This window comes from Vanessa tameamea, chromosome 3 (genome assembly GCF_037043105.1).
Source record: "Vanessa tameamea isolate UH-Manoa-2023 chromosome 3, ilVanTame1 primary haplotype, whole genome shotgun sequence".
Classification (NCBI taxonomy): domain Eukaryota; kingdom Metazoa; phylum Arthropoda; class Insecta; order Lepidoptera; family Nymphalidae; genus Vanessa; species Vanessa tameamea.
The window spans coordinates 848745-872867 of record NC_087311.1 but is presented as its reverse complement, the minus strand read 5'-3'; the positions used below and the strand labels follow the sequence as shown (position 1 = coordinate 872867).

At 37.0% G+C, this 24123-nt stretch overlaps 3 protein-coding genes across 9 annotated transcripts; 1 reads left to right on the top strand and 2 right to left on the bottom strand.

Annotated features, from left to right (window-relative positions):
- Positions 1-217: 217 nt before the first annotated feature.
- LOC113397112 (troponin T, skeletal muscle) lies at positions 218-8304 on the bottom strand. Of its 7 annotated transcripts, none has more exons than XM_026635265.2 (14): positions 8116-8281; positions 6361-6400; positions 6052-6093; positions 5387-5404; positions 5053-5070; positions 4018-4045; positions 3723-3848; positions 3422-3637; positions 3121-3339; positions 2959-3051; positions 2796-2876; positions 2499-2577; positions 1376-1602; positions 218-417 (listed from the first exon to the last, which is right to left on the bottom strand). In XM_026635265.2, exons 2-13 carry the CDS (start codon positions 6381-6383, stop codon positions 1376-1378), a joined length of 1170 nt encoding a protein of 389 aa, XP_026491050.2. In that variant the 5' UTR covers positions 6384-6400; positions 8116-8281; the 3' UTR covers positions 218-417. The 7 variants fall into 7 exon arrangements, with proteins under 7 accessions (XP_026491050.2, XP_026491048.2, XP_026491052.2 ...); XM_026635263.2 differs by lacking the exon at positions 2499-2577 and adding an exon at positions 2150-2228; XM_026635267.2 differs by lacking the exon at positions 5053-5070.
- Positions 8305-10418: 2114 nt separating this feature from the next.
- Mus301 (mutagen-sensitive 301) lies at positions 10419-18169 on the top strand. The gene is made up of 17 exons (XM_064218142.1): positions 10419-11207; positions 11677-11855; positions 12500-12691; positions 12866-12947; positions 13288-13487; positions 13652-13797; positions 14057-14218; positions 14391-14560; positions 14632-14842; positions 14897-14930; positions 14980-15214; positions 15614-15765; positions 16398-16493; positions 16711-16802; positions 17406-17601; positions 17669-17803; positions 17927-18169. Exons 1-17 carry the CDS (start codon positions 10493-10495, stop codon positions 17996-17998), a joined length of 3069 nt encoding a protein of 1022 aa, XP_064074212.1. The 5' UTR covers positions 10419-10492; the 3' UTR covers positions 17999-18169.
- LOC113397111 (ribosomal RNA-processing protein 8) lies at positions 18164-21327 on the bottom strand. The gene is made up of 5 exons (XM_026635262.2): positions 21162-21327; positions 20420-20972; positions 19859-20033; positions 18792-19028; positions 18164-18396 (listed from the first exon to the last, which is right to left on the bottom strand). The coding sequence occupies exons 1-5, from the start codon at positions 21228-21230 to the stop codon at positions 18183-18185; spliced, it is 1248 nt and encodes a 415-aa protein (XP_026491047.2). The 5' UTR covers positions 21231-21327; the 3' UTR covers positions 18164-18182.
- Positions 21328-24123: the final 2796 nt, after the last annotated feature.

Genomic DNA, 24123 nt, shown 5'->3' with positions numbered 1-24123 from the left:
TTCCGATCTCAACCGATGGAGTCATTTCAATTCAAGGGCACAGTTTTTTTTATTTTCTTTATTCTTTACATTGGATTAGGTTATAAAATAAAACAAACTAATAATCTCAGAAAGTATGACGTAATTTCAAACTCGCGTATCGGACTTTTCAATATACATATCTAACTATAGACATACGCGGGATTGGAATATAGTGAGGTAAAAAAACACAAAAGCCTTATGAAATAAATTAGTTTATTGTGACGTCATAGATGTTGGTGACGCAGTAAACGTCCATGTTCCGTAACGAATGATTCAACAGTATAAATAATAAAAATAATTTATAATAGAAATAAGTTAATGGATTGGTTACAAAACAGTACATTCCGACGCGTCTGAGTCGGCGGTCTAACCCTGGTCAAGAGTGGCTTCTTGTATCTGAAATTGAAAAGAAATATTAAAACATTTTTCACTTGTATTAGTTAAATCTTAAGTACTTATTAAGCGGGAATCCCCGAACACACGAATGAAGTTAAAATGTTAGCGTCAGATTCGATCCATTAAAGTTTTAAATATAGAATAGTTGTATACGAATTCGACCTTAAAATTCCATACTCATCTCGACCAAAGATGTTTCACTTAAAATCCTGTATATAATTCAATTTATTATGAGTGAAGCGGTACAGCTGGCAAAATAAGTAATGCGATTGTCAGTTTCTAATTCTTATCTTGAACTTATATATTTTTATTAACGAACTAGTACTAGTAGTAGAACTAGATAAACGGATATCAATTGACATGCCTTGACCAGTGTAGCCAAAATTAATAATAATTAAACCATAAACATTTATCTATATATATTTCAATTTGGAAGAAATTACTGATTTATTAACACAAGAAAGACTAAATAAAACTGACACCGTCATAAATGATTTTAAAAAAATCTTAATAATTTATAAATTCAAACAAATATTGCAAAGAAAAAAACAATGTAACAGTAATTATTTCTTCTTTTAGTTGTACTATATAAAACAGACACGCTTGCCAAATGTTTACCATAAGTAAGATTACTCATTGAGACTAATTACTGTCTACAATGCGCTTAAAGATGAAATGATTAGGCGGATGATTGATTGTTTTGGCAACATCGGTCCTTGTTTTGCCAATTCGAAACATCTATTTGGGCGCCAATCACTAAGAAGTTTTCACTATTAAATAGTCTTTAAAGACGATACGAGAGATATTTAATTACACGCGCCTTAATGTATTATGATTTTAAATTATCTTTAAATTATCTTTCTATAAATGGTGGAATGTTGTGACAAGTAACCAGTAATAGGTATTGTTTGTACTGTTGATGTATATCGAGTATTCATAAATAAATCGTTTAACTCACTTATTCCTCCTCCTCTTCCTCTTCCTCTTCCTCTTCTTCTTCCTCCTCCTCCTCCTCTTCGACCTCTTCGACCTCCTCGACCTCTTCAACCTCCTCTTCGGGCTCGGGTTCGAAAGTGGGTTCTTCTTCCTCCTCGACTTCCGCCTTTACGTCTTCCTCGCCTTCGGGGGATTCGATGTCGCCCTTCTTCTTGCCGGGCCTCTCTCCGAACCACTTGGGCAGTCTCGCTGTATAATTAACATTGTGTTAGTCACATATAATTGTCTACTTACATTACTTTGTGCAGTGACTCGGACTGTGTGTAAACATAGAAAGGTTGACAAACGTCAGTATCAAATAAGTAAATTATGAAATCCATCTTTCTTTTATTGTAAAAGAAGACCTATAAGTATTTCTTGCCGTACATCGGCGATGTGCCGTGTATCGGTGATTATATTTGTAAACATTTTGGTTGTGTGTAGTGTTTATGGCTCATGTTTTCGGTAACAATTATTTGGGAATATTAACAAAACAGAACAACTGAAAGACACGAGCAGTGATGTTAACGAAATATATTTGGTCAATGTATGTACACTTTCTTTCACACAAGTGCTTCATAAAATTGATACCCACACAACAAATAAAGGAAAATATCTTACTTACGCACAGTTTTATACAAATACTGTTGGTAGTTCCCAAAAAATTAAATTTATGTTCATACGGATACTGGTAAAATTTCTTCGGTAAGATAGGTTTTAAAATCGTGATGGACCAATATCCTGATGTGAAACTTACTCTTTTGCCTGCCGCCGAACTGGTCGGCTCTTTCTTGCCACACCTTCTCAAGGAAGTCCTTGTTGAGTTTTTCTAGGTCCTAGGAACGGTTAACACAAGGGTCAATTTAAAGGTTAAAACAACAAAGGATCGTAATGTCGAAGTGAATCCCCTGAGAAATCGTTTTAAGACATTGTCAAACAATTGTATTTTATCTATGTCTACTATTTGACAATATCCATTAAACTGTTCTCGTGATGCTTATTAACCCATGATATTGATGCAAGAACATGCCGGGGTCACGTGGACATGCCATACATTGGAGCAAATATGGGGAGATAAACAACATGACTTCATTTCCGCATCTTACTTTTCGTGCGGTTCATGAACTCTTCCATCCTCTCTTTCCACGTCTTTTCCAAAACCTCTGCTGCTATAGTATCGTAACCCTGTATTTAAAGTTGCTAATTTGAATTCAGAAAAGTATTTTATTGTTATAGTTTTCTGCCCAAAGTCCCTGAGTTCCATCATATGTTATAGAGTTACCTAAAGGCTAAAATAAACTCATAATATAAGGAATGCTATGATTCTAAAGAGCTCTATTCTAGAACTAAATTGGTCATTTAAGTTTTAAATACGTATTTTCACTTTTTAATGCTGTACTTACACCCTCGAACAATTTCTTTTTGTCATCGTAGGAACGTGTGTCGACGCGTCGCTCGTACTTGGACGCAACTTGGATTTTGGGCTACAAATGAAAGAAAAAAACATGAGTTACGTATGAAAATTTGAAAATATTTTACCTGATTATAATATTGTCTTATACTCACGGGATGCTTGCCTGTTAGCGCCTCTGGGTCGAGACCTTTCTTGAGGGCCTTGTGCCTCAATTGTTGTTTCTGTCTTTCTTTGAGCTCTTTTAACTGTTAACAAAGGTAAAGTTTTAGTAATTTGAAAGATAAATAATAAAGATTCTTCACGTAAATACTCACGTCGTAGTCCTGTCTCTTTTGTCTCTCCTCGAGATCGTATTTCTCTGTCTCGAGTTTGATAATGCACTCCCATAATTCGACGGCCTTCTGTCGGAGCTTGTCCACGGAGAGACCTTCGATGTTAAGGGGCTTGATACGGATCGACAATGAGATCTTCTTCTCTTCTTCAAGCTGTTCCTTGGTCTTGTTGCGCTCGACTTGAGCGTTGCTAAGGCCGAACTGTTGAATATTTAAACATGATGATAAATATTTATTATAATTTTTTGAAATATCATTTTCATTGTTTGTTTGTGATACTCACGTTTTCGTTCTTCTTCTGAATAGTGAAGTTAGGACCGGTTTTGCTGGCATCTTTCATGGCCTGAAGCATGGCCTGGCGCTTCTTCTCGGCTTCCTCGAGTCGCTGCCTCTTCTCTTCGATGTCACGTTGTTTCTTTTCTTCAACTTCACGGACTCTCCTTTCTTCTTCTTCCTTCTTCTTTTGAGCGAGGCGCTTCTCTTCTTCAGCGCGAGATACCTTAACAAAAAATATAATTATATATCGTTCACTTAATTTTCGAATTAAACTATTCATGTCCACATATTGTAAATATATTTATTACCTTGCGCTTAGCCTGCTTCTCTTTGAGGCGTTTGAGCTCATCTTCTTCCTTGGCCCGTTGTTTGCGCCATTCGTTGATGTACTCCTTGAGTTGTTCATCCAAGTCCGACCGCTTCTGGTCTTGACGCTGTTAAGAAATTGCTCCATATAATCAACTTTTTTCTATATTGCAATTTTTTATTATATAATATATTTTATTCATAATTTGATTGTCTCTGAGCTAATTAATTTTATCATTAAACTAGTATTTGATTTTTGATTCTGCGAAAAAATTTAAAATTTGACAGTTATGTTACCTTGATGAACTCTGGGTCTCCCTCACCCCTGAAAATGAAAATATAATATCAGGATATAGATCCTATGGAAATGTTTATGTTAATGTTAAAACCCGTAACAGCCACGGTTCACAATACATATAGCGGTGTTACGATGAAATTATTATTTCTGGTCATCTTTTAATAGGTTTTCCTTATTTAGAATATTTTGTGTTGCTTTGGTAAAGTTAATGTATCGTCAGCTTACTTTTTGTTATGTATAGTTAACACTTAGAACATATGACCCATTTCTTTAAAAGCTGTACAAAACGTAAACAAAGGGACGTAAAAATAACCTAATTAATTTTATTATTAAAAGTTAAGTTATGCATATCGTACTAATTTAAATTTATAAGGTAAGAAGAAACACATCGACAAAAATGCCTATAAGCGTTGACACTATCATTACCAGGATGTAACTGTACCAAATAATTTCTTAATTTGTTTACCTTTTATACAAGTTGTAATTAAATGGCATATATATACTGTTAAGTCAGTCTGTACTACATGTACTTTGCCATTACTTATAACGATAATATTATTAAAAAAATTGTCAATAAAGCGTGTATTGTTCTGTGTATCGGGTTTGTAAATGTTTTTATTTATTTGTGTCAATTTGTCGTTTATGAAACAATTGTATTACTTATCGAGGACAATGGTTTACATACAACAATAAAGTTACATATTAGCCATGCTTTAGTTAAAACGGTATTATCGTGCATTTCGTTATCAAGGAAAAAGTCTTGAGAACTCTTCGAGTTTCCCGTGACCGACATCTGATTTCTTTGCGGGCCGGCGCGGGCGCAACGCGATAATTACAAAAATAGAACGCCTACCGGCGGATAAAAATAGCGTTCGGCCACGGTTGGTTTAATCGTTTATTCAACGATCGTGTGGTCGGACGCGATAAATCTAGAATTAGAGAGAATATTCTCAACGTGTCCATGCGCCCGGGCCTCGTTAGGTTAGTGTTGGGATTATTTAGTTAGTGACACCACAGAGAGCGGTGCAACTTACGCGATCGACGGTCTACTCCTAGAAACAGAAAATGACAATCAGCCTCTACTACACTTTACAATTTACTACTCTTTAACTTAAAGAATCACAGATAGATAAATAAAAAAAAAAAAAGCGGTGAGAGGATTATTTCGCGCATCCAAAATAAAAAAGTTACGTGTGTCTGTAACATCATTTTAAATTTTGTAATATCCTTTCAATTGTTTGATCATTCACCCAGTGCAATATATTAATTTCGTTTCCAATCTCAGCGTTGCACGACCTTATGACCACATTCAGTCACTAAAAGCGAAGCGTTTCATCTTAAATTACTGTAGTTGCTTATAATACTTACTCTTGTTTGGGAGCGGGTCTTCATTGAGTAACGGCAACGGCGGCGGAAATAAAAAAATACACCAGATTAGAAACTTATATATCATAAAACGACAATATTTTACAAATGACACTTCACATAAGCACTTCAATATTAGAATGATTAACTGCGCGTACTTACCTGTTACCAAGTCGATCATAAAGACCGATGGTATTAATTAGATGTTAACAAATGTTTTCGATATTAATAAAGCGTATTTTGAAAGCAGAGCTCCTATGGATGGTTGAGAATCTGAAAGCAATAAAAGCGAAGATTCAGCACTAGAAGCGTTAGACGGGAGTCTAATCTTAGCCTAATTAGCGAAGTGAGTGCAAGTGTCGGATCAACGAAAGGGCACGCCACTTACTTCCTGTAACAAAAGAGAGAATAGGGGTTGGTGAGGACGTGCAACTAACAAAAGTAGAGGATATGAAAAGATGGGAAAACCAAAATGTGTCTCGAATTTACATATCGAAATTGATTATTATAAATTTGTTTTCTAAAGTCTAAAGAAAATTGGTATATCAAATCTGCGAGGCAGAAAGTCTGGCCTTCGTAAGCTTGAGAGTCTAAAACTAAATAGGAGTAATGAAACTAAACTTTGGGGAGTGATTGGATTGAGCGCCGATTGCAGCAGAAATACTTACGTCTCCGGGACTTCTTCTTCTACTTCCTCCTCCTCGGAGCCACTGTGGAATATATCAATGATACAAAATAGTTCGATCAACGCGATACGGGCTGGGTGCAAGACCATTTCATATTGGGGTCATTAGCATATGTTAGTAAGAGGATATATACAACTACAGTTGAAAAGGGATTTTGATAAAGTCGATAGATTTCTGTCTGTTTACGTGTAGGCATATATTTTGTATTGTGTCTTATTGCGTATGTTGACATAGCTTAAATTGTGTGAAATCGATAATTTGTATTGAGCGATATGAATTTTAGATACTTACGAATATTCCTCTTCGTCAGACATATTGGTGATTTATTATTCTGTAAAAAAAGTTATGTTATTTAGTTAGGAATTTATGTGCAGAAGTTATTTCTTCTTCATACTTATATAAGTATAAAGGGGAAATAACTTGGCCATAGGGATAGGTATACATTATTTTTTTAAACGATTAAGCTTATAAAAGATTTCGGGTCTCAATTAGTTCCATGGGGTACTCGAATGTAAAAAAATATAATTTTATATTCATTACATTGGTAACGGAAATTTTTTTTTTATATTTAAAGGACCATATTACACTCATACGCTTTTTAAGAAATATATATATATATATATAGATATATCACCAAAAGTATTGCGGCTTGTTTTTTTTTACGCAATCTTTAACTAGTGACGTTGATGATGGAACAGTGAATATATCTGTTTACTATATTAATAGCTTCTTTCACCTTCAAATATTTCAAGTAGCGCAATATTTATACACCTACATTTATAATTTAAAAAAAAATCTGTTGCTATATTAAGTAAAAATCACTGGATCAATTTAGATAAAACTCAGCTTGTTGATACAGGACATTAGCTATCACTAAAACCTAGAATCAACGGATTCGATACCTTTAATACTGGAAATGTAAAGGTTCCGATATCGAAATTGAATGTGGACGAAGTCGTGAACAGAGCGAGACGTGATATTAAAATAGCATTAGTTATATAGGTTGCCTGTCAATACTTATACGAGTCTATCTCATTGTTTATGAAGTTCAATCTATTTTAAGCGGTTTTATCTTTCCGACCATTAGGCGCACCCACGTCCCGCTGGCTTCTTGGCAAATGTTCAAAGCTACATCAAAATTGGATTGTTCGTTTAGTTTAGCTACGCTCCTGGTGCCGATTTCAGTATTGCTATTTATTAATCACGCGTCTACATGTAGGCCCCTAATTATATTTGTTATAAGAGTACGACATAAAATCCTTGTTAACTGATTTTTAACAAGGATTTTATGTCGTACTCTTTAGGGTTAATACATTGTCAAAAATTAAATTGGTGTACTAGCAATAAATAAAATATTACGTGCTTGGCATTAAGATGAGCAAAGACTTCGTAATTGTTTAGTCGTTACTTGAAATTGAATAATATAATATAATCTCTAATTTCTAGTCAATAAATATTCTCCTAAAAGGAGTTTTACTAGGGAATCGGAAAAATATATTTTTAGAACACTCTAAGGAGTTGAAAACAAGCTCATCTTCATAGGTCACATTTAAAATTGTAATTTTATATCATTGTATTAATAAAAAAAAAACGATATCCTTATTTGATGTATTTTTGATTTTAACAATTTGTTACGAAAATCACAAACCTAGTGTACAGAGTTTAGTGTAAAATGTTTTAAAAAATACTAAATTTGTATTAGATGTGTTTTTGAATTTAACAATTTGTTAAGAAAATCACAATCCTAGTGTACAGTGTGTAGTGTGTAAATGTTTAAAAAATATATGAATGTATCGTGTGTGTGCGAGGTGCGGTAACGTAATCCCGCGCGCTAAAGATGGCAGTTCTATTTCGGCGCGCAGCGCCACCCGAATTTGGCACAGTTCACGCTGCGCTTATTTATAGGCCACTACAATGCAAGTCCATTTCGTACCGAAACTTTTCTCCAAACTTTTTAATTTTCAAAAACAATTCCGTTTCCGAACGCACTAAGGGCTCCTACACACTGTACATCTGGACACTGGCACTACACGGCACGGCACTTACGTCGCACGGGTTGAAGGCGGTCACTCAGTCACTAGGCACTGGTTCTTCGACCGGCAGCACAGCGACGTTGGAATGTGGAGTCCGCGGCGACCGGGGCGGCTCTGACCGGCCCGCGCTTCGACCGCGCCGCCGCGGCTGCCCCGCACCCCGCGGGTTATATTTAGCCACAGTCATTTTTGAGCCGAACGCAGCCAGCTCCGATTTCTAAAGAGCTCGCTGAAACCCTGCACTCGTGATTCCAACCCAGCAGGAGGTCGCGAAGGGCGTGGTTTCAAACCTTACCGTCCGCATCTGATGGGACGTACTTGTTGCAGCCGAGTTGTTGGATAGCATTATATGTGTATGAACGTACAACAATTTGTAATCATATTGCTTTAATTAAATATATTTATAATAACTTATATCACTTTTACAAATAGTTCAGTATAATAAATCCCAGTTATGTAAAGAAATATGGTTTGTACGAAACGATGAAATACGATAACATACAACTTTGGTGGTTACGTTAAATTTATATCTTACTTCTATATTAGATATATATAGCTATATAAAACTTCTTTACGGAAGATATACTAGTATGTTTATGATTTTATCCATTTCTACTATCACTGTGTGTATAGCGGTTATATTACGCAATTCTTTGTCTTAAGATTATGTCAGAAAGGAAGATTTCAGTATGTATGTAATTTATGATGTATATGAATAGGTACATATTTTCGTATATTTAGAGAGACCATTAATCCGATACCAAACATATGACGTCAAAAAAGTTTTATAATTTGAAAAATATTGTGAAGACCAATTAACTTGACATTCAGTATATAGCAGCATAGTTACTCCTTTCGCTCCTTTGTTTTGGTGATGATCAATAATATTGACTGACTAAAGATATCTGTCGTGATTTAACAACGAAATTGTTGGTTAAAAAAAAGTTTTTAGGTATATGCATTTTTAATTAATTTTGAGAAGGTTAACGAGCAAATAGGCTTACATGGTAAGAAATTACATACTTCCCTCATAAGCGCTGGCGTTGTGAGAAATATAAATCATTCTTACAATGTCAATGTGTCACCTGCCACAGCTTCATCTCATGCCAGAAGCCTGAGTTCGGGCCATTTGAGAAACACATGTATGCGGTTTCATCATCATGAAGTATCATCTCACAGTCTCATCAGTCGAAGGACACTAGGCCCTTTCTGTTTACTTCTCAAATGGATGTTCCATAAAGTAGCCCGTACCGGTAGTAACTTGTCATATACCGGCACTACACTTACCACCGCTTAAAAACTATAGCTGTATTTTTTTCGCCTGCACTATTCTATAAATCGAGGATTGTAAATGGTTTACTACTTTGACAAACAAACAGGCATTACTGGTGATCAGAATCTAAACATTTTAGATCTTAAGCATTGTTAACATGATCCACAACCTTAAGTGTTTTAAACTCCACTTTTATAGCAAAAGTATCATTCAACTCAGAGCATAGTCAGTAAGGTTAGCGTAAATACGGTTACAAATATCTCGTCGGTGTCTAACTCATCATAGATATTATCTCTCTATTGGGCTTTTGATTCCTTTTATTTATTCTAATCATTTAACAATATATAATGTATGATGTATCTCTACATAGTATAAAACAAAGTCTTTTTCCCACCGTCTGTACGCTTAGATCTTTTAAACTACGCAACGGATTTCAATCTGGTTTTCATCAATAAATTGAGTGATTCAAATGGAAGGTTTATATGTATAATCCATGCATATTATAGTTTTTTTTCTTTTTATGTTTGTTCTTCAAGCTAAAAGTTGTATATAGACCCTTGTTGTATCCGTGTGAAGCCGGGACAGATAGCTAAACTTAACTAATATTATAAAGCTGACCCGAAGAGTATGTGCCTGAAGAATGCCTTTTTTAAACTATATCTTAAAAACTGGAGTAGGTTAGCCCGTTTTCTAAGAAAGTTTACGATGCATCCTAATATATATTAATCAATGTAGCAAACTATAAAAGAAAGTGGCTTAACAAGAACTAAGAAATGGATGCGGTAATGGCGTTGATACTCAAACAGGTTTATTATTTAATGAGATGTTTTTGGATTATTTGTTCATGATATTGTATAACAAACAGACATGTACAATATAGAAATGTGGGTTAAACTGCAAAACACTGCCTTACAGATCACTACTAGTAGTTTTTCTTTACTCTGTGCGTATATCGTAAAGGTTACTTTTGATTTCGGAACTGTATGTTCCTGTTATTGTCACTGTCAGTATGAGTATGACACAATCTTAAATTTATTAATCTTGTTTATTTACCAAAATCCATTCGATCAAAAAAATTAAATTCTATTAAAAATAATGTGCAATAAAAAATTTAAAAATGAATTTTCATAATGAACCATGTGATCCATCGACCCCGAAACGTCGTCGGCTTGGAATAACAAAAACGAAACCTCAAAACGTATTCAAAGCGGCAAATTCATCTTTCATCAACACCACGCCTATTCAAATGCGTCTTTCTTCAAATTTAGCTAATAGGTGTGATTCGCCGCCGCTACCATGCAATCAAATAGAATATCTATCTGAATCAACAAGTAGTAGCTCAGTCACTAATGATATACCATGTTCACCTGGTGTTTTCGAAACTTGCTTCTTTAAGGACATTGCAAATTGGGATTCATTTAAAGTCTCTAAGAATAAAGAAAATATACTAAAGGATTATGCAGATGAATTTAATGATGAGTTTCAAACAAGACCAGAACAAAATATTACGACCGATTGTAGTATTTCAACATCTAAATGTGAAAAGCTTTTTAGAGATGAAATAGAGCAGAGTTTTAATAACTTAAATCAATCTATAATTAATATTAACATTAATAAGGATAAGAGTTCATTATTTGAAACAAATGATTCATTTTTACTAGACATAAGAGAAAGTGGTATTATAACTAATCAGGAAAACTCTAAAAATGATGAAATAAATAAATTTACTAATAATCAAGTTATTTTAAATATGAATCAGAATAACTTTTATGGATTGCCGATGATTGTAAAGGGATTATTTAAGACTTACAGAAAGATTGAAAAATTTTATGGTAATTTTTTTTTATTACTTTTCATATTACAAGTTGATTATGTCTGAACATGTACTACGTTACGTCAGCTAGCTTATTGTTCTACTTAAAATCTCATTCATTTGTTGTTTTTAATAGAGTAAAGATTTGTTCAAACACACTGACAAGAAAGAAACCACCAGTTACTGACTCAACTGTTTATAAAAATATTAATAGTTTTATATGCTCATAAACATATAACAATTTGAAAATCAAAAAATACATAAATAAAGGTTTTAGGAAGCGTACTAGCATCTCTCTAAGTATGTAGGATAACAGTTTTTGTAGGAGTGTTACCTTCAAAGGCACTTAGACATAACTTCAAAAAGTGCGTGCAGTAATGAACTTTTGTAGTGCAGTTCACACCAGCCTGGTTGCTTCTTATTAATTTGAACATTTTTACGGCAGTGGATTGGGGTAGTAAATAATAAATAGACTGCATTTTTAACAGATTGGCAAGAAGAATGTCTCAATTTAGACACTATCAAAGAACGGCGTAACCTTATATATGCCTTGCCAACCAGCGGAGGAAAGACTTTAGTAGCAGAGGTATTGATGCTCCGGGAGATACTGAATAGAAAAAAAAATGCACTTTTTATTTTACCATTTGTAGCTATAGTTCAAGAAAAGGTAAAAAATTTCAATTTATAATCATTTATTTGTATTGTATTATTAAGAGAAATAGGTAAATACCTCATGATCATTTGATAGTATGAAAACCTAGCATGTCAAATTTTTATGGGGACAAAAAGCAAAAATTGCAAAAAATTAGCAATAAAATTAATGATGTTAGGTTATATCCATTAGCTTGATTTACTACCATAGAAGAGTTTTTGCAGTTTTTAAGCCCCAATTACACTAATACAAACTAAAGAAGTCATGTGGCAAGTTTTTTTTTAAATTTATAATCTTTGAAATGAACAAATTTTTACCTGAACTTGTGCCTTTTCAAGGTTTCATAAGGTACCCAGCTATAGTTAATTGATTGTAATAAATTTTTCAAGTAGTTCTCAGAGGTCACATAGGCTCACCATTGGTTACATATCTTAATTACTATGCTAGTAATTAAGATATCTAAAAACTATGCCATTTTAAAGTTTGTGAATTGATTTATTTAAAATTGTCTACACTATGTTTAATTTATTTTCTAAACAACTGTACTTTTCGTGGAGCAGACATTGCATAATGTTATAGTCTAGCTTTATTTTTGTATAAAAATATATTGCTTTTACTGAATGTAATTATTGATGTGTGCAAAATAAATAAATTTCCAGATTTGGTCCCTAGCACCATTTGCACTGCAGCTAGATTTCTTGGTAGAAGAGTATGCTGGTGGTAAAGGGCACATACCACCAAAGAAGAGGAGAAAAAAGAACAGTATATACATTGCAACCATTGAAAAAGGGCTGGCATTAATACGAAGTTTAATTGAATTGGATAGACTTGATGAGCTCGGCTTGATCGTGGTAAGTTATAAATTACTTTGTTTAAATTTTTTTGTTATTTTATTTATATACTTGTGAACTTAATATGTTTGAATTTCAATGCTTCATGATGCAGGAAAGAGGTAGTATACATTTTTAGATTACTCTTTACAAGACTTTGGAAATGATAACTGTACACCTTATCTTTTTATTCAGGTGGACGAGTTGCATTTGATCGGAGAACCGGGACGAGGTAGTACACTTGAAATGTTGTTGACAACTGTTATATTTGCTAACAGTAAGTTTTATTTATCTTCAATAAATATCTTTGTTCTCTGGCTTCAGAATTGATCATATAGAGATACTATTTAAAATCTATTCTCCAAGTTTTGGTAGAAATGAGCAGTTAGGCACATTGTTTACCAATTTTGTACTTGTTCTTGGACTCAATATAATAATTTTTTTTTATATACTATGTACGTTTTTTATAAAATTACTGTTTCTTATTCACCATATTTTTGATCGTATCGATAAGCCAATCATTTGAAGATTTAATAATGTTTGTATGTAATATGAATATTATTAATTTAACATACTTTTATCAAAAACTATATCGAATATAATGTACTTATTTACAGAGGGAATACAAATTGTAGGAATGAGTGCGACCATAGGTAACCTTCCTGATTTGGCAACCTTTCTAAAAGCTGACGTATATGAGAAACAGTTCCGTCCAGTCGAGCTGGTGGAATACGTCAAACTGGGCAACGTTCTGCACCGGATCGTGTGGGGTCCCGGTGGGATGGAAATCGTGCCCGACAGGGAACTCTCCTTCGACGTGAGCTTTATTGTTATTTAATTTTGCCAGTCAAATCACTCGAACTTCACGAAAGTCAGAAACGGCTGAATATTTCTTAACCGGCCACTGCAACGGTTATAAAAAATCGATCGCTTCATCCGCGAGCTCCACAGACGTGACTGACATTCCCTCGCGCGGCGCAGTACTCGCGCGCGGGCGCGGCGCTGGACCCCGACGCGCTGGGCGGGCTGGTGGCCGAGACGGCGCCGCGGGCCGCCTGCCTCGTGTTCTGCCCCACCAAGCGCAACTGCGAGAACGTCGCCGCGCTGCTCTGCAAGCTGCGGCGCAGGTCGGCCCGCACACGCTTGCTTTCATTGCGCCCTCGGGGCGACTCGCGACGAGTGACCGACGTTGTCCTCGAGTCTGACGCGTCCTGTGGTGCCGCACGCCACTCAACTCAACGTATTGAGGATAACATTTTATAAGACTAATTTTGCGATGTCGTTTCTTACCAGTTGTAGAGATTATTACTTTATAACAAATTTGCCTGAAAAAAAGTAAAACTTACCGGATATTGTAAATGACATTTAACGGGCTAAAACTAATAGGGAAATGACAAACCATCGCGTAGAAGAACGTGTCGCTTTGCAAACGGCGCTCCGCAACGAGGGTGCCGGATTGGACCTGGTGAAATTCGTGCGCTTCGGAGTGGCCTTCCATCACGCGGGGCTGGCCGGGGAGGAACGAAGTCTGCTGGAGCACGCTTTCAGGTCTGTGGAGTGATTGGAGTTGGTCTAGAAAATGAGATATTTGTGAGCAATTTCGCTGAAACTAATACGGTTCGTAGAAATGACTCAGTATTTTTCAGAATAAGTTACTATTTAACTCGAAAGAAATTCGTGAATATTCGTACGTAACCATTCGGTCGTCGTCCGCCGACAGAGCCGGCGTGATCTCCGTGCTGTGCTGCACGTCCACGCTGGCCGCCGGGGTCAACCTCCCCGCCCGGAGAGTGATCATTCGCGCGCCGCTCGTCGGCCGGGAGTTCATCACCCTCGGCGCCTACAGGCAGATGGCGGGGCGCGCGGGCCGGGCCGGCGCCTGCGAGGCCGGTGAGTCGCTCGGCCGCCGGCCGCCCCGGGGCGCGGCGGCCGAGCGAGCGTACACGGGCCCGTGTGTGCAGGCGAGAGCGTGGTGGTGTGCGCGGCGGCGTCGTGGGCGCGGCTGCGCGCGGTGCTGGCGGGCGGGCTGGGCGCGGCGCGCAGCGCGCTGGGCGCGGGCGGCGCGGCGGGCGCGCTGCTGCTGAGCGGCGCGGCGCTGCGCCTGGCGGGTGCGCGCCGCGGCCTGCGGGCGCTGCTGCGCGCCGCGCTGCTGCCCGTCGCGCCGCCCGAGCCGTGAGTGCGCACGTGAACCCTAGGCGGCGGCTTAAACGTTTGCCGTTCCGGAAGTGCTAGTCGTAGTCGTAGACGAAGTTGCAAGGAGGCAAACGAAAATATTTTTGAATAACCATCCTTTTAGAACTCGCCTGTAGAAATGCGGTCCTCGTGCTGCGATCGTCCCGCGGTCGATTTCATACGAAACTCTGCCCGGAAGTAATCGTGTCGTCTGTCGTCTCAGGTCGCTGGACGTCGACCGAGTCTGCGACGACGCCGTCCGCGCGCTGCTGGAGAGCGGGGCCCTGGAGGTGGTCGGCGGGGGGGGCTGGGACAGCATCGACGACGACACCGAATTGGCTGTCAGCAAACTGGGGAGAGCCGCGATCAAGGGTACGTCTAGAATTGACCTCGGTCAATATATTATTAAAATTTACACTTAACGTGTATTCAACTTATCTATTTGCAATGATTTAATAAAAAAAATTGATACACTACAACATAAATAGTTAACATAACCTAACTTTAGATGAATATAATTACATAGTTTTTAATAATAGTATTCATTAGTAGAGCAAATAAACGATAATAATACATTTTGTGGACTGAAGGACTGGACTGGTGGAGTAATGGGCTGGAGATTTCATCGTCTATTCCATTCCATTCCATTCCATTCAATTCCTCCATCAGGAACGTATTCGATTACACAAATTAACTAAGATTGTTGTCCACTAACTACGTTTAACATCGCTGTACCTAACAATGTCATATTGATACGTACAGTATTTGCAGGATGCATGGAGTTAAGCGTCGCCAAGCGACTGTTGGAAGACTTGGAGATAGCATCACGAAGTCTCGTCCTAATGGGCAGTCTACATCTGTTGTACTTGGTGACACCTCACGACTCCGGTATAAAGCCGGATTACAGGCATTACTATTCGTTGGTAAGAGTTTTTTTGGGACTTTATAGAAATGTTTATGAGCATAATTTGAAGCCATAAAGTAGTATAGAACGGAACACCTGAACATCGACGTACCTGGAAACTGTTGGGGAAAATGTTATGTCTCTTGTTCCTGCAGTAAAACCGAATGAAGCGACAATAGCGCGATTTACAGGCCGCCTAGCGATGTAAAAAGTCGCAGGATCGATCCTGACCCCTTGGGCTGTTGTCGTCCCCGCTCCAACACAAGTGATAAGCTTTAAAGGGGGTGGGGGCGTTTATAAGAATATTAGTAATTCCTTAGTTAATTTGGGTACCCCAAAAAAGTTAATATTATATTTAAAAAAAAAAACTGGATCACTCACCATTTTTGAGGATACAACAACACTACGTTTGAGAGGATGGTAACTTGGTAAGTTAGTGGTGGTAACACATTGAATGACTTATTGATATAAGTATTGAGAGTATGTTCAAATTAGACACTTAATGAAAATTTTCAGCAACACACAATCAAAGATATTATCATATGTTAGACATCTTTCAAAATCGTTTCGTCTAGATTCCAATATAATATAGGCAGACTGGATCGTTTTACATTAGTCACAGTGAAAGTTAAGGTATAATATTTTTTGCAGTACTGCGAATTGGACGAAGAAGGTGTGCAGACCGCTAAGATATTGGGGATAACGGAAATGAACGCGATTCGGATGATGACCGGGAAACCTATTACCGTAAGTCATCTGATTTTTAGGCTCCCGTGTGGGGTATACGGAGCCCAATTGGAAACCGTTTCAGTGGACTCTTCTGTCTTTTAAGTTAAGTCTTATATAGACCCTCATTCAAAACTCACAGAAACCTCATTCGTCTAAATTAACAGGAGAAACAAAAAAATAATTGTATTGTATTTTTAATTATGGATTTGTGGTGAAATGGTAATTTTGTTTTCAGAACGTACCAGAGAGTGTTCTGTGCCGATTCTATATAGCGCTGATGTTACGTGATCTCTGGAGGCAGATGCCGTTCCCTGCGGTCGCTGAGAAGTGCGTATAGAGAGTTTTGATTTTAAATGGGATAGTTACAAACTTCAAAATATATCAGGGAAAATCGGACAGGAACTTTTCCTATTAACGTTAATGAAAGGACCAATTGGTCCATTTAAGTCTCTCAGGTATTATGATACTGTAACATCATAACATTACTAAAGTGAATTTGGAATCAATCGGTCGCTACTTTAAATCTTAACGTCTAGATTCTAGATCATGTACTGAGTACATTAGTAATGGCTCCGGAGCTACACACGTATCGTCGTCGCCGTGGCTAAGCGAATAGGCATGTGTCCGATGTATCGAAACTCATCTAAAATCGAGAGATGTCGGAATATCAGATGTCATCGATGTGATGTTGACGAGTAGCCGTTTTCACCGCATCTAAAAAACTATGAATATAGTTTTGGTACGTCAGAGCACTCAATGTACGATAACATGAACACTCACGAAACATTCGCCCTACCTCTCATCAACTCAACGGCAATCCATACGCGAGAAGGAGATGAAGCGAACGTTAGACCGATTTCGACGTCCCCCTCTCACATATCGCCCGGCGTGAAGCTGGACAAAGACGACACGACACTTGAAATCGCGCAGGTACGGCGTGTCGCGCGGCGCGCTGCAGGCGCAGCTGGCGGCGGCCGCGGCCTTCGCGGGCGGCGCCACGCGCCTGTGCGAGGAGCTGCCGGCGCGCTGGGGCTTCCGCGCGCTGCTGGAGCCGCTGGCGCTGCGCCTGCAGCACTGCGCCGCGCCCGGCCTCGAGCGCCTGCTCGCCCTGCCCGCCGTGCGCAAGGTGGGCCTCGCCGGCGCCGAGTCCGAGCTCGTGTTCGTTCCGCGTTGTGACACCCGGCCGCCCGCAGGCCCGGGCGCTGCAGCTGCTGCGCGCCGGGTACAAGTGCGTGGAGGACGTGGCGCGGGCGAGCGCGGGCGAGCTGACGGCGGCCATCGGCCACCTGTCGCGGACGGCGGCGGACCACCTCGTCAGCTCGGCTAGGGTATGTGCCGGTTCGATAGTACCCGGAGGGTGGTCATGAAGGTACAGGCTACACTGCCGACCCGCATGAAGTGGATTCTAGATTATTTTGTAATAATTGTTATATATTTTTTTATATATATAGATGATGCTCATAGAGAAAGTTGAAAATCTGAGGGCAGAAGCTGAGGACGTAATGGAAGGCTTGAAGATATGAAATAAAAAATGTAGCATTTTAAAAAGTTATAGTAAAATTGTATGATTTTTTTTTGTGTCGTAATATCAGGGCAATGATTTTTTAAATTGTATTTAAGCAGTAGCACAATTTGTTAAGGTGATCATTATTATTAATTATCTGTGTTAAAATAATAAACAATTACTGATTCGATATGTACTTTTATTTATCGCTTTTTATAGATACAAGGTTTCAATTTCAATATCGGCAGTTTCGACTTCTTGGCGGGCGGGTCCCGTATCTTCGTGAACTCCATGAAGAAAAACACCTTGTGTGTCTTGTCTAGTTTCTTAAGACTGAATCCCAGTCTCTGAACGTCTCGGACGAAGTCGTCCACGTTATCGAAACGACTCTCGACTTCGGCTATCAACAGATGGCCCCTGTAGAAGAGAGAAAAAATATTACTTATTAAAATTAATCTAATTCTAATTTAATTGGTGGTAGGGCTTTGTGCAAGCCCGTCTGGGTAGGTACCCACTCATCAGATATTCTACCGCCAAATAACAGTACTCTGTATTGTTGTGTTCCGGTTAGAAGGGCGCCAGTGTAATCACAGGCACAAGGGACATAACATCTTAGTTCCCAAGGTTGGCGGCGCATAGGTGATGTAAGGAATGGTCAATATTTCTTACAGCGCTTTTGTCTATGGGCGGTGGTGACCACTTACCATCAGGTGGCCCATATGCTGGTCCGCCAACCAATGCCACAAAAATAAAATCGTATTAATCAAAGCGAGCGAGAGGCCCGTGGCGGGCGACGCAAGCGGCTCGCTCACCCGAGCCGGAGCACCCGGTTGGCCTCGAGCAGGTAGCGCGTGAGCTCGGTGCCCATGAGCGCCAGGCAGTACACGGCGGCGTCGAGCTGCGCGGCGCACAGCGGCGTGCGCGTGACGTCACACGCCTCGACGGCGGCCGAGCGCGCCACCAGGTCGAACGAGCGCACGGCCTGCGCCACGCGCCGCGCCAGCTCCGCCTCGCCGCAGCCCATGTCCGCGATCTTGTAGCTCTTGGGCCTGCCGGACGGAGTGCTTTTAACTTATGTTGAAAATTAAAAAAATAATTGTAAGCACTTATGGCTCGGGTCTTTTTTGATTTATACTGAAGTTTTATTATTATGAGCACATAGTATGTACATATTGTTTTTTAGTGTTAATATCTTAATGCTCAATATAATTAAAGATTTTTACTAAAGATCTCTGTCGCTATAACTTAGAGTTTGCTTTTATAAGTAAAAATCTGTGGCATGGTGATAATATCAATAACCCTTACTTTTGAATGAACAGTGGTTGGGTATTTTATATGACAAGTCTTTTTCCATAATATTATTGGTATTACTAATGTTAAGCCAACGCAGCTTTATCACATAATCAGCCTGTAAATTTCCCACTGCTGGGCTAAGGCCTCCTCTCCCGTTGAGGAGAAGGTATGTAGCATATTCCACCACGCTGCTCCAATGCGGGTTGGTGGAATACACATGTGGCAGAATTTCGTTGAAATTAGACACATGCAGGTTTCCTCACGATGTTTTCCTTCACCGCCGAGCACGAGATAAACAAATTAAGCAAATGTAAATTCAGTGGTGCCTGCCTGGGCTTGAACCCGAAATCATCGGTTAAGATGCACGCGTTCTAACCACTGGGCCATCTCGGCTCAGCTTTATCACAAATGAGTTAATTATTTTATAAACAATTTGGCAAATGGCAAAATGTGGTTTACATTTTATTCAAAAATTAACTTAGGTCCTTTTACCATTAGATCATAAATGAATAAAGACATTAAATACAATAAATATACATATAGTACCTACAATTGGACACAGAGCAAACATGTAATATTTGCTTACATTTTTTGAATTCGTTTAACAATAACATCAAGTGGCTTAACCGGCCACTTTTTCATTTGCTGCTGGTACCCTTCATGGTAGGTTTGAAATGCCGTAGGATCTTCTTCAAATAACTTCTGTGCCTCTGATCCAGTTGTTGTGTATAATTTTTCATTTAAAAACCGAAATTTTGCCGCTGAAATTATTAAAACTATATTAATCCAGATATCAATGGATCATATCTAAGAAAATATACATTTCACCATATATTTCCATAGACAACAACATAGACAATCTCTTCAGTAGTTAGAAATACATAACCTTTTTAATTTTTTATATTATTACTTTTTGATTTAAAATGAATTATCGCAGTTGTACAAGATTTGAACAAATCATTTTAACGTAACAGGAGTGAGTTTTATGTTCTTGTATCACCATAAGTTCATAGCAATATTAAGTCATTTAAACTTTTAATCATATTTATTATAAATCAATTGCAACAGCCTCTTACCCAGCACATTTACACCTAAACTTCAATAGACAATTAGACAATATTTATGTATAATAATAATATTTATGTACCTTTAAGTCTCTCCAACATTCTCTCTCTCAATGGATTGCTGCTAATGTTTATATTATTTCTGTGAGTCTCCTTTTGCAAAATCGATTTGATTAATTGTTTCTTCCGTTCATTTCTAGTACTCTTTTTTTTTTCTTCAGAATATTCCTCATGAAACATCTTTTCAACATCGTCATTATTAATTTTGTTTAGTTTTTCCTTTTTCTCGTTAAGTATTAATTCGTCTAAATTATCTGTGTCATAGTAATTTTTATTTTTTATACTGCTTTCTTCATTTTTTGGAGCATTTTTTATTTTATTAGGTTTTGGTTTTTTATTTACAATTTGTTCTATTACTTCTTCTACGGGGTTTATTGTTACTTCATTTTCAGTATTATTTTTTATTAACTTAGGTTTTGAAATGTTATTTGCTGCTATTTTTGATTTTTTCACATGATTAACTATTTTCCTTGGATTTGTATGCAATTTTTTCTTAGATTTAAAGTTTGGTTTTTTAATGTCATTTTGTTTTACACTTGGAGGTGTTTTAGTTTTCTTAAGTTTATTTTTTTCTTTCTGTAAGGAAGACAATTTAAATTGAATAACCATTGGGTAAAAAATGATCTCAATAACATGATAGATCAAGACAAATTTTCCTTAGCCGAATTTTAGCTGAAGCTGCCATTGCAAGCCTCACCAAGAGTCCTTAGATCGGATACTATTTACAGAGTTTCAGCAATATCTGAGAAAATGATAATTTCTTACCGGGGTTGGTTTATTGAACTTTGATTGGCTTTTAGGAATATCCTCTTCCCAATCTGGTATTTTAAACATTTTTCAGGGTCCCACGATTAAACCGATATAAATAAAATAAGAATTATTATAATTTTTAATATTTGAAACAAACTTTTAGCAACAACGTGGTTTTGAAGTTTGTAATTGTAAATAATAAAATGTCAATGTCAAATTGGCAGTCTTTCAATCCTTTTTTTAAATTCAATCAATAATAATAAATGGTAAAACCCTACAGCCTAGTCGGTGATTGTTTTTTACTTTATTAATTAATTTATTTATAATTTTTGTACAATTAACAAAAATATTTTAGTTTGAAGAAAATAGTATGATATTATCTTCATGAACATTGAACAGCGTTGAATCAATCAAAATGAACATCTCTTATTAATTAAATATTTTTAATTAATAAGAGACATACATTTAAAAGTCATTGCTATATTAATCGACGTATAAAATAATATATCTTATAACCCAATTAAAGATCTATTATTTAAATACCCATATATTCGATATTTACTCTAAAAGGCATATGAAATTGATTAAAACTGTCTAAAATACGAATATTTGATAGTCAAAACCAAAATATTTTTATTCAAGTAGGCTCATAAAAGCGTTTTTAATCATCACGTTACAGTGTCGAATTAAATGTAAACCTACCACCGGTTCGGAGAGTAGATTCTACCGAGAAAAACCGGCAAGAAACTGAGTAGTTACTCTAACCACCATTTTAATAACAGAGTATGGAAATAAAGTAAAATTAAATGTATATATTGGATATATATGATTTTAATTTTACTTTATTGCCTGGAAATCAAAAAATACTAAATCCACCCTTTTTAACATAATATTTAAATCTTTAATAGGCTAATTAAAAAAAAACTGTGGAGTCTTATTATAGAAACGAATAACGTGCCTTAGGAAGGATGTTTTGACTTTGCAAAGTCGGAAACTAGGTGTTATTAGTTTACATTTTCTCCTCATGGATATACAATTATTGTCATTGTTTCTTTGGAAAATATTTATGTTATTCCTTTTTTAAATCAAGTTTACGACGATGACGATATCTTCCGGATACATTTCGGCTGCGGCACACCACAGCACAGTATGGCCAAAGCAAAGTAATTGTATTCCACGATATATTTTACTTATATGCCAAATTTGTTAACGGCCGTCAATACCGTGGCTAAACAATAAAACATAAATAAGCTGTCGTATTTATAATAGTAGTTCTAACTAACGTAGTTGAAATTTAATGTTATGGAGGTAAAATTAAACAGGTAAATTTAAAGTAAACTTACTAGCACACTTTTGCTACTGTACCGTTAGTATTAACACCTTCGTCATAATAGATTAGGAAAATACTATGTTTATGATTGGTAGAAGTATACATAACACAACTGCCGAGTTCATAATATTATAGTCATAGAACATTTTAGTAGTGTAAGCCTAGTGTAGATTTCAATTCTAAAAATAATATACAAAGTATAAAAAATCATACGAAGCAAGAATATAAAACATTTTGTTATGTAATTAAGATATTTAATTTATTTTTCATTTAACAACTAAGAATATAAGTGTAAAATATCAAAATTTAATTATTCAATTAATATATCCCGTTTTATACGATTTGAAATTTAATAGTGTACTGAAAATTGATTGTGATCCATCATTAATGGGAAATAAGATAAAGGTAACTGTTTTATAATGTTTATTATATACAATTAAACATCTCGACGTTATGTAGACAGTGGCGGACTAACAGGGAGGCGGAAGGGGCGGCTCGCCCCGGGTTTCCTGTCTTGAGGGGAGGGGGGGGGGGTCAAATACATCCGCGTTCCCTGATAAAATCCTAAACAACACTTTAAAAATGTATTTAGTACCTACATACATAATTTCAACAAGATCAAAACGCTTCTCTACTGCCATCTACACTTTTTACATAATAAATAAAAATAAACATTTATTTATACACACTGTATGTAAACAATGTGAACTGAATAAAAAGTTTGTGAAACGACATTTTTTTTAAAAGTTGGGGGGCCTCATTCAGGGTTGCCGCCCAGGGCTTCTGACGGGCTTAGTCCGCCAATGTATGTAGAACATAATTTAATTTAAATCATGTAAAATTCATTGTGATTATTCACTAATTTATCTAGAATATAGTTTAATATTAAACCCGCAATCTACCACACAATATTATATTGTGTAATAGATCGCGGGTTCGCGAGATGAGAGAATGACTTTTACAATAATAGTCCTCCAATCATGAATAACGCCCGTTCATTACTGCGTTGAAAAAATAAACCAACAAACATTCTGTTTATATAATATAATTTATAGTAACACTACCACTGCTGGCAGTACAGATTCCTGTTGCTGCTGTTCATTTCATTTTACACCAAGACATAGGATTTGCCATATGAAACCTTCACCGAAACACGCTGCATATTCTGCATCATCTCCCTATGTTCTACATATATTGGTTTAGTAGTTTTTTTGCAGGCAATAGGCACAACAAAACTTCTCCTCATTTATTGGTATAGATAGATGTACATATATATCTATACAGTCGGATTTAAAGGTCTGGAGGTCCTAGAGCAACTGAGGCGGGGAGACCTTAATTATATTATGAATTAATTTGAATATTTTAATTGAAATCAGTAAGTTTCAATTTATTTACTTGTGTCGGTAACTTTTAAAACAATAATTAGTAACAGTTTTGTAATTTGTCTATGTCTAGATATTTGTTAACTCGTCGGAATCTCTGTTGTGGGGGCTTCTCTCATTTTTAGGCCCCGGGGCTGTTGCTCGGCTGCCCTCCCCTAAATCCGGCCCTGTATGTATATGTATTTACGTGTTTGTTCTGCAGACATTAAAATATCTACGTATTATACAAAAAAACTTTTCGAAACTATGTATTTATTTAATTGTA

Bases quoted from the DNA above. Each gene is read 5' to 3' on its own strand.
- LOC113397112 (XM_026635265.2), bottom strand. From the start codon at position 6,383: ATGTCTGACGAAGAGGAATATTC. The intron at 6,094-6,360 runs GTAAGTATCTAA...TATATTCCACAG, and splicing joins TCTGACGAAGAGGAATATTC to TGGCTCCGAGGAGGAGGAAG. The intron at 1,603-2,498 runs GTAAGATGCGGA...TTAATTATACAG, and splicing joins GTTCATGAACCGCACGAAAA to CGAGACTGCCCAAGTGGTTC.
- Mus301 (XM_064218142.1), top strand. From the start codon at position 10,493: ATGAATTTTCATAATGAACCATGTGATCCATCGACCCCGAAACGTCGT. The intron at 11,208-11,676 runs GTAATTTTTTTT...CATTTTTAACAG, and splicing joins AAAGATTGAAAAATTTTATG to ATTGGCAAGAAGAATGTCTC. The intron at 17,602-17,668 runs GTGGGCCTCGCC...GGCCGCCCGCAG, and splicing joins CCCTGCCCGCCGTGCGCAAG to GCCCGGGCGCTGCAGCTGCT.
- LOC113397111 (XM_026635262.2), bottom strand. From the start codon at position 21,230: ATGTTTAAAATACCAGATTGGGAAGAGGATATTCCTAAAAGCCAATCA. The intron at 19,029-19,858 runs GTAAGCAAATAT...TCCGTCCGGCAG, and splicing joins GTTAAACGAATTCAAAAAAT to GCCCAAGAGCTACAAGATCG. The intron at 18,397-18,791 runs GTGAGCGAGCCG...TCTCTTCTACAG, and splicing joins AACCGGGTGCTCCGGCTCGG to GGGCCATCTGTTGATAGCCG.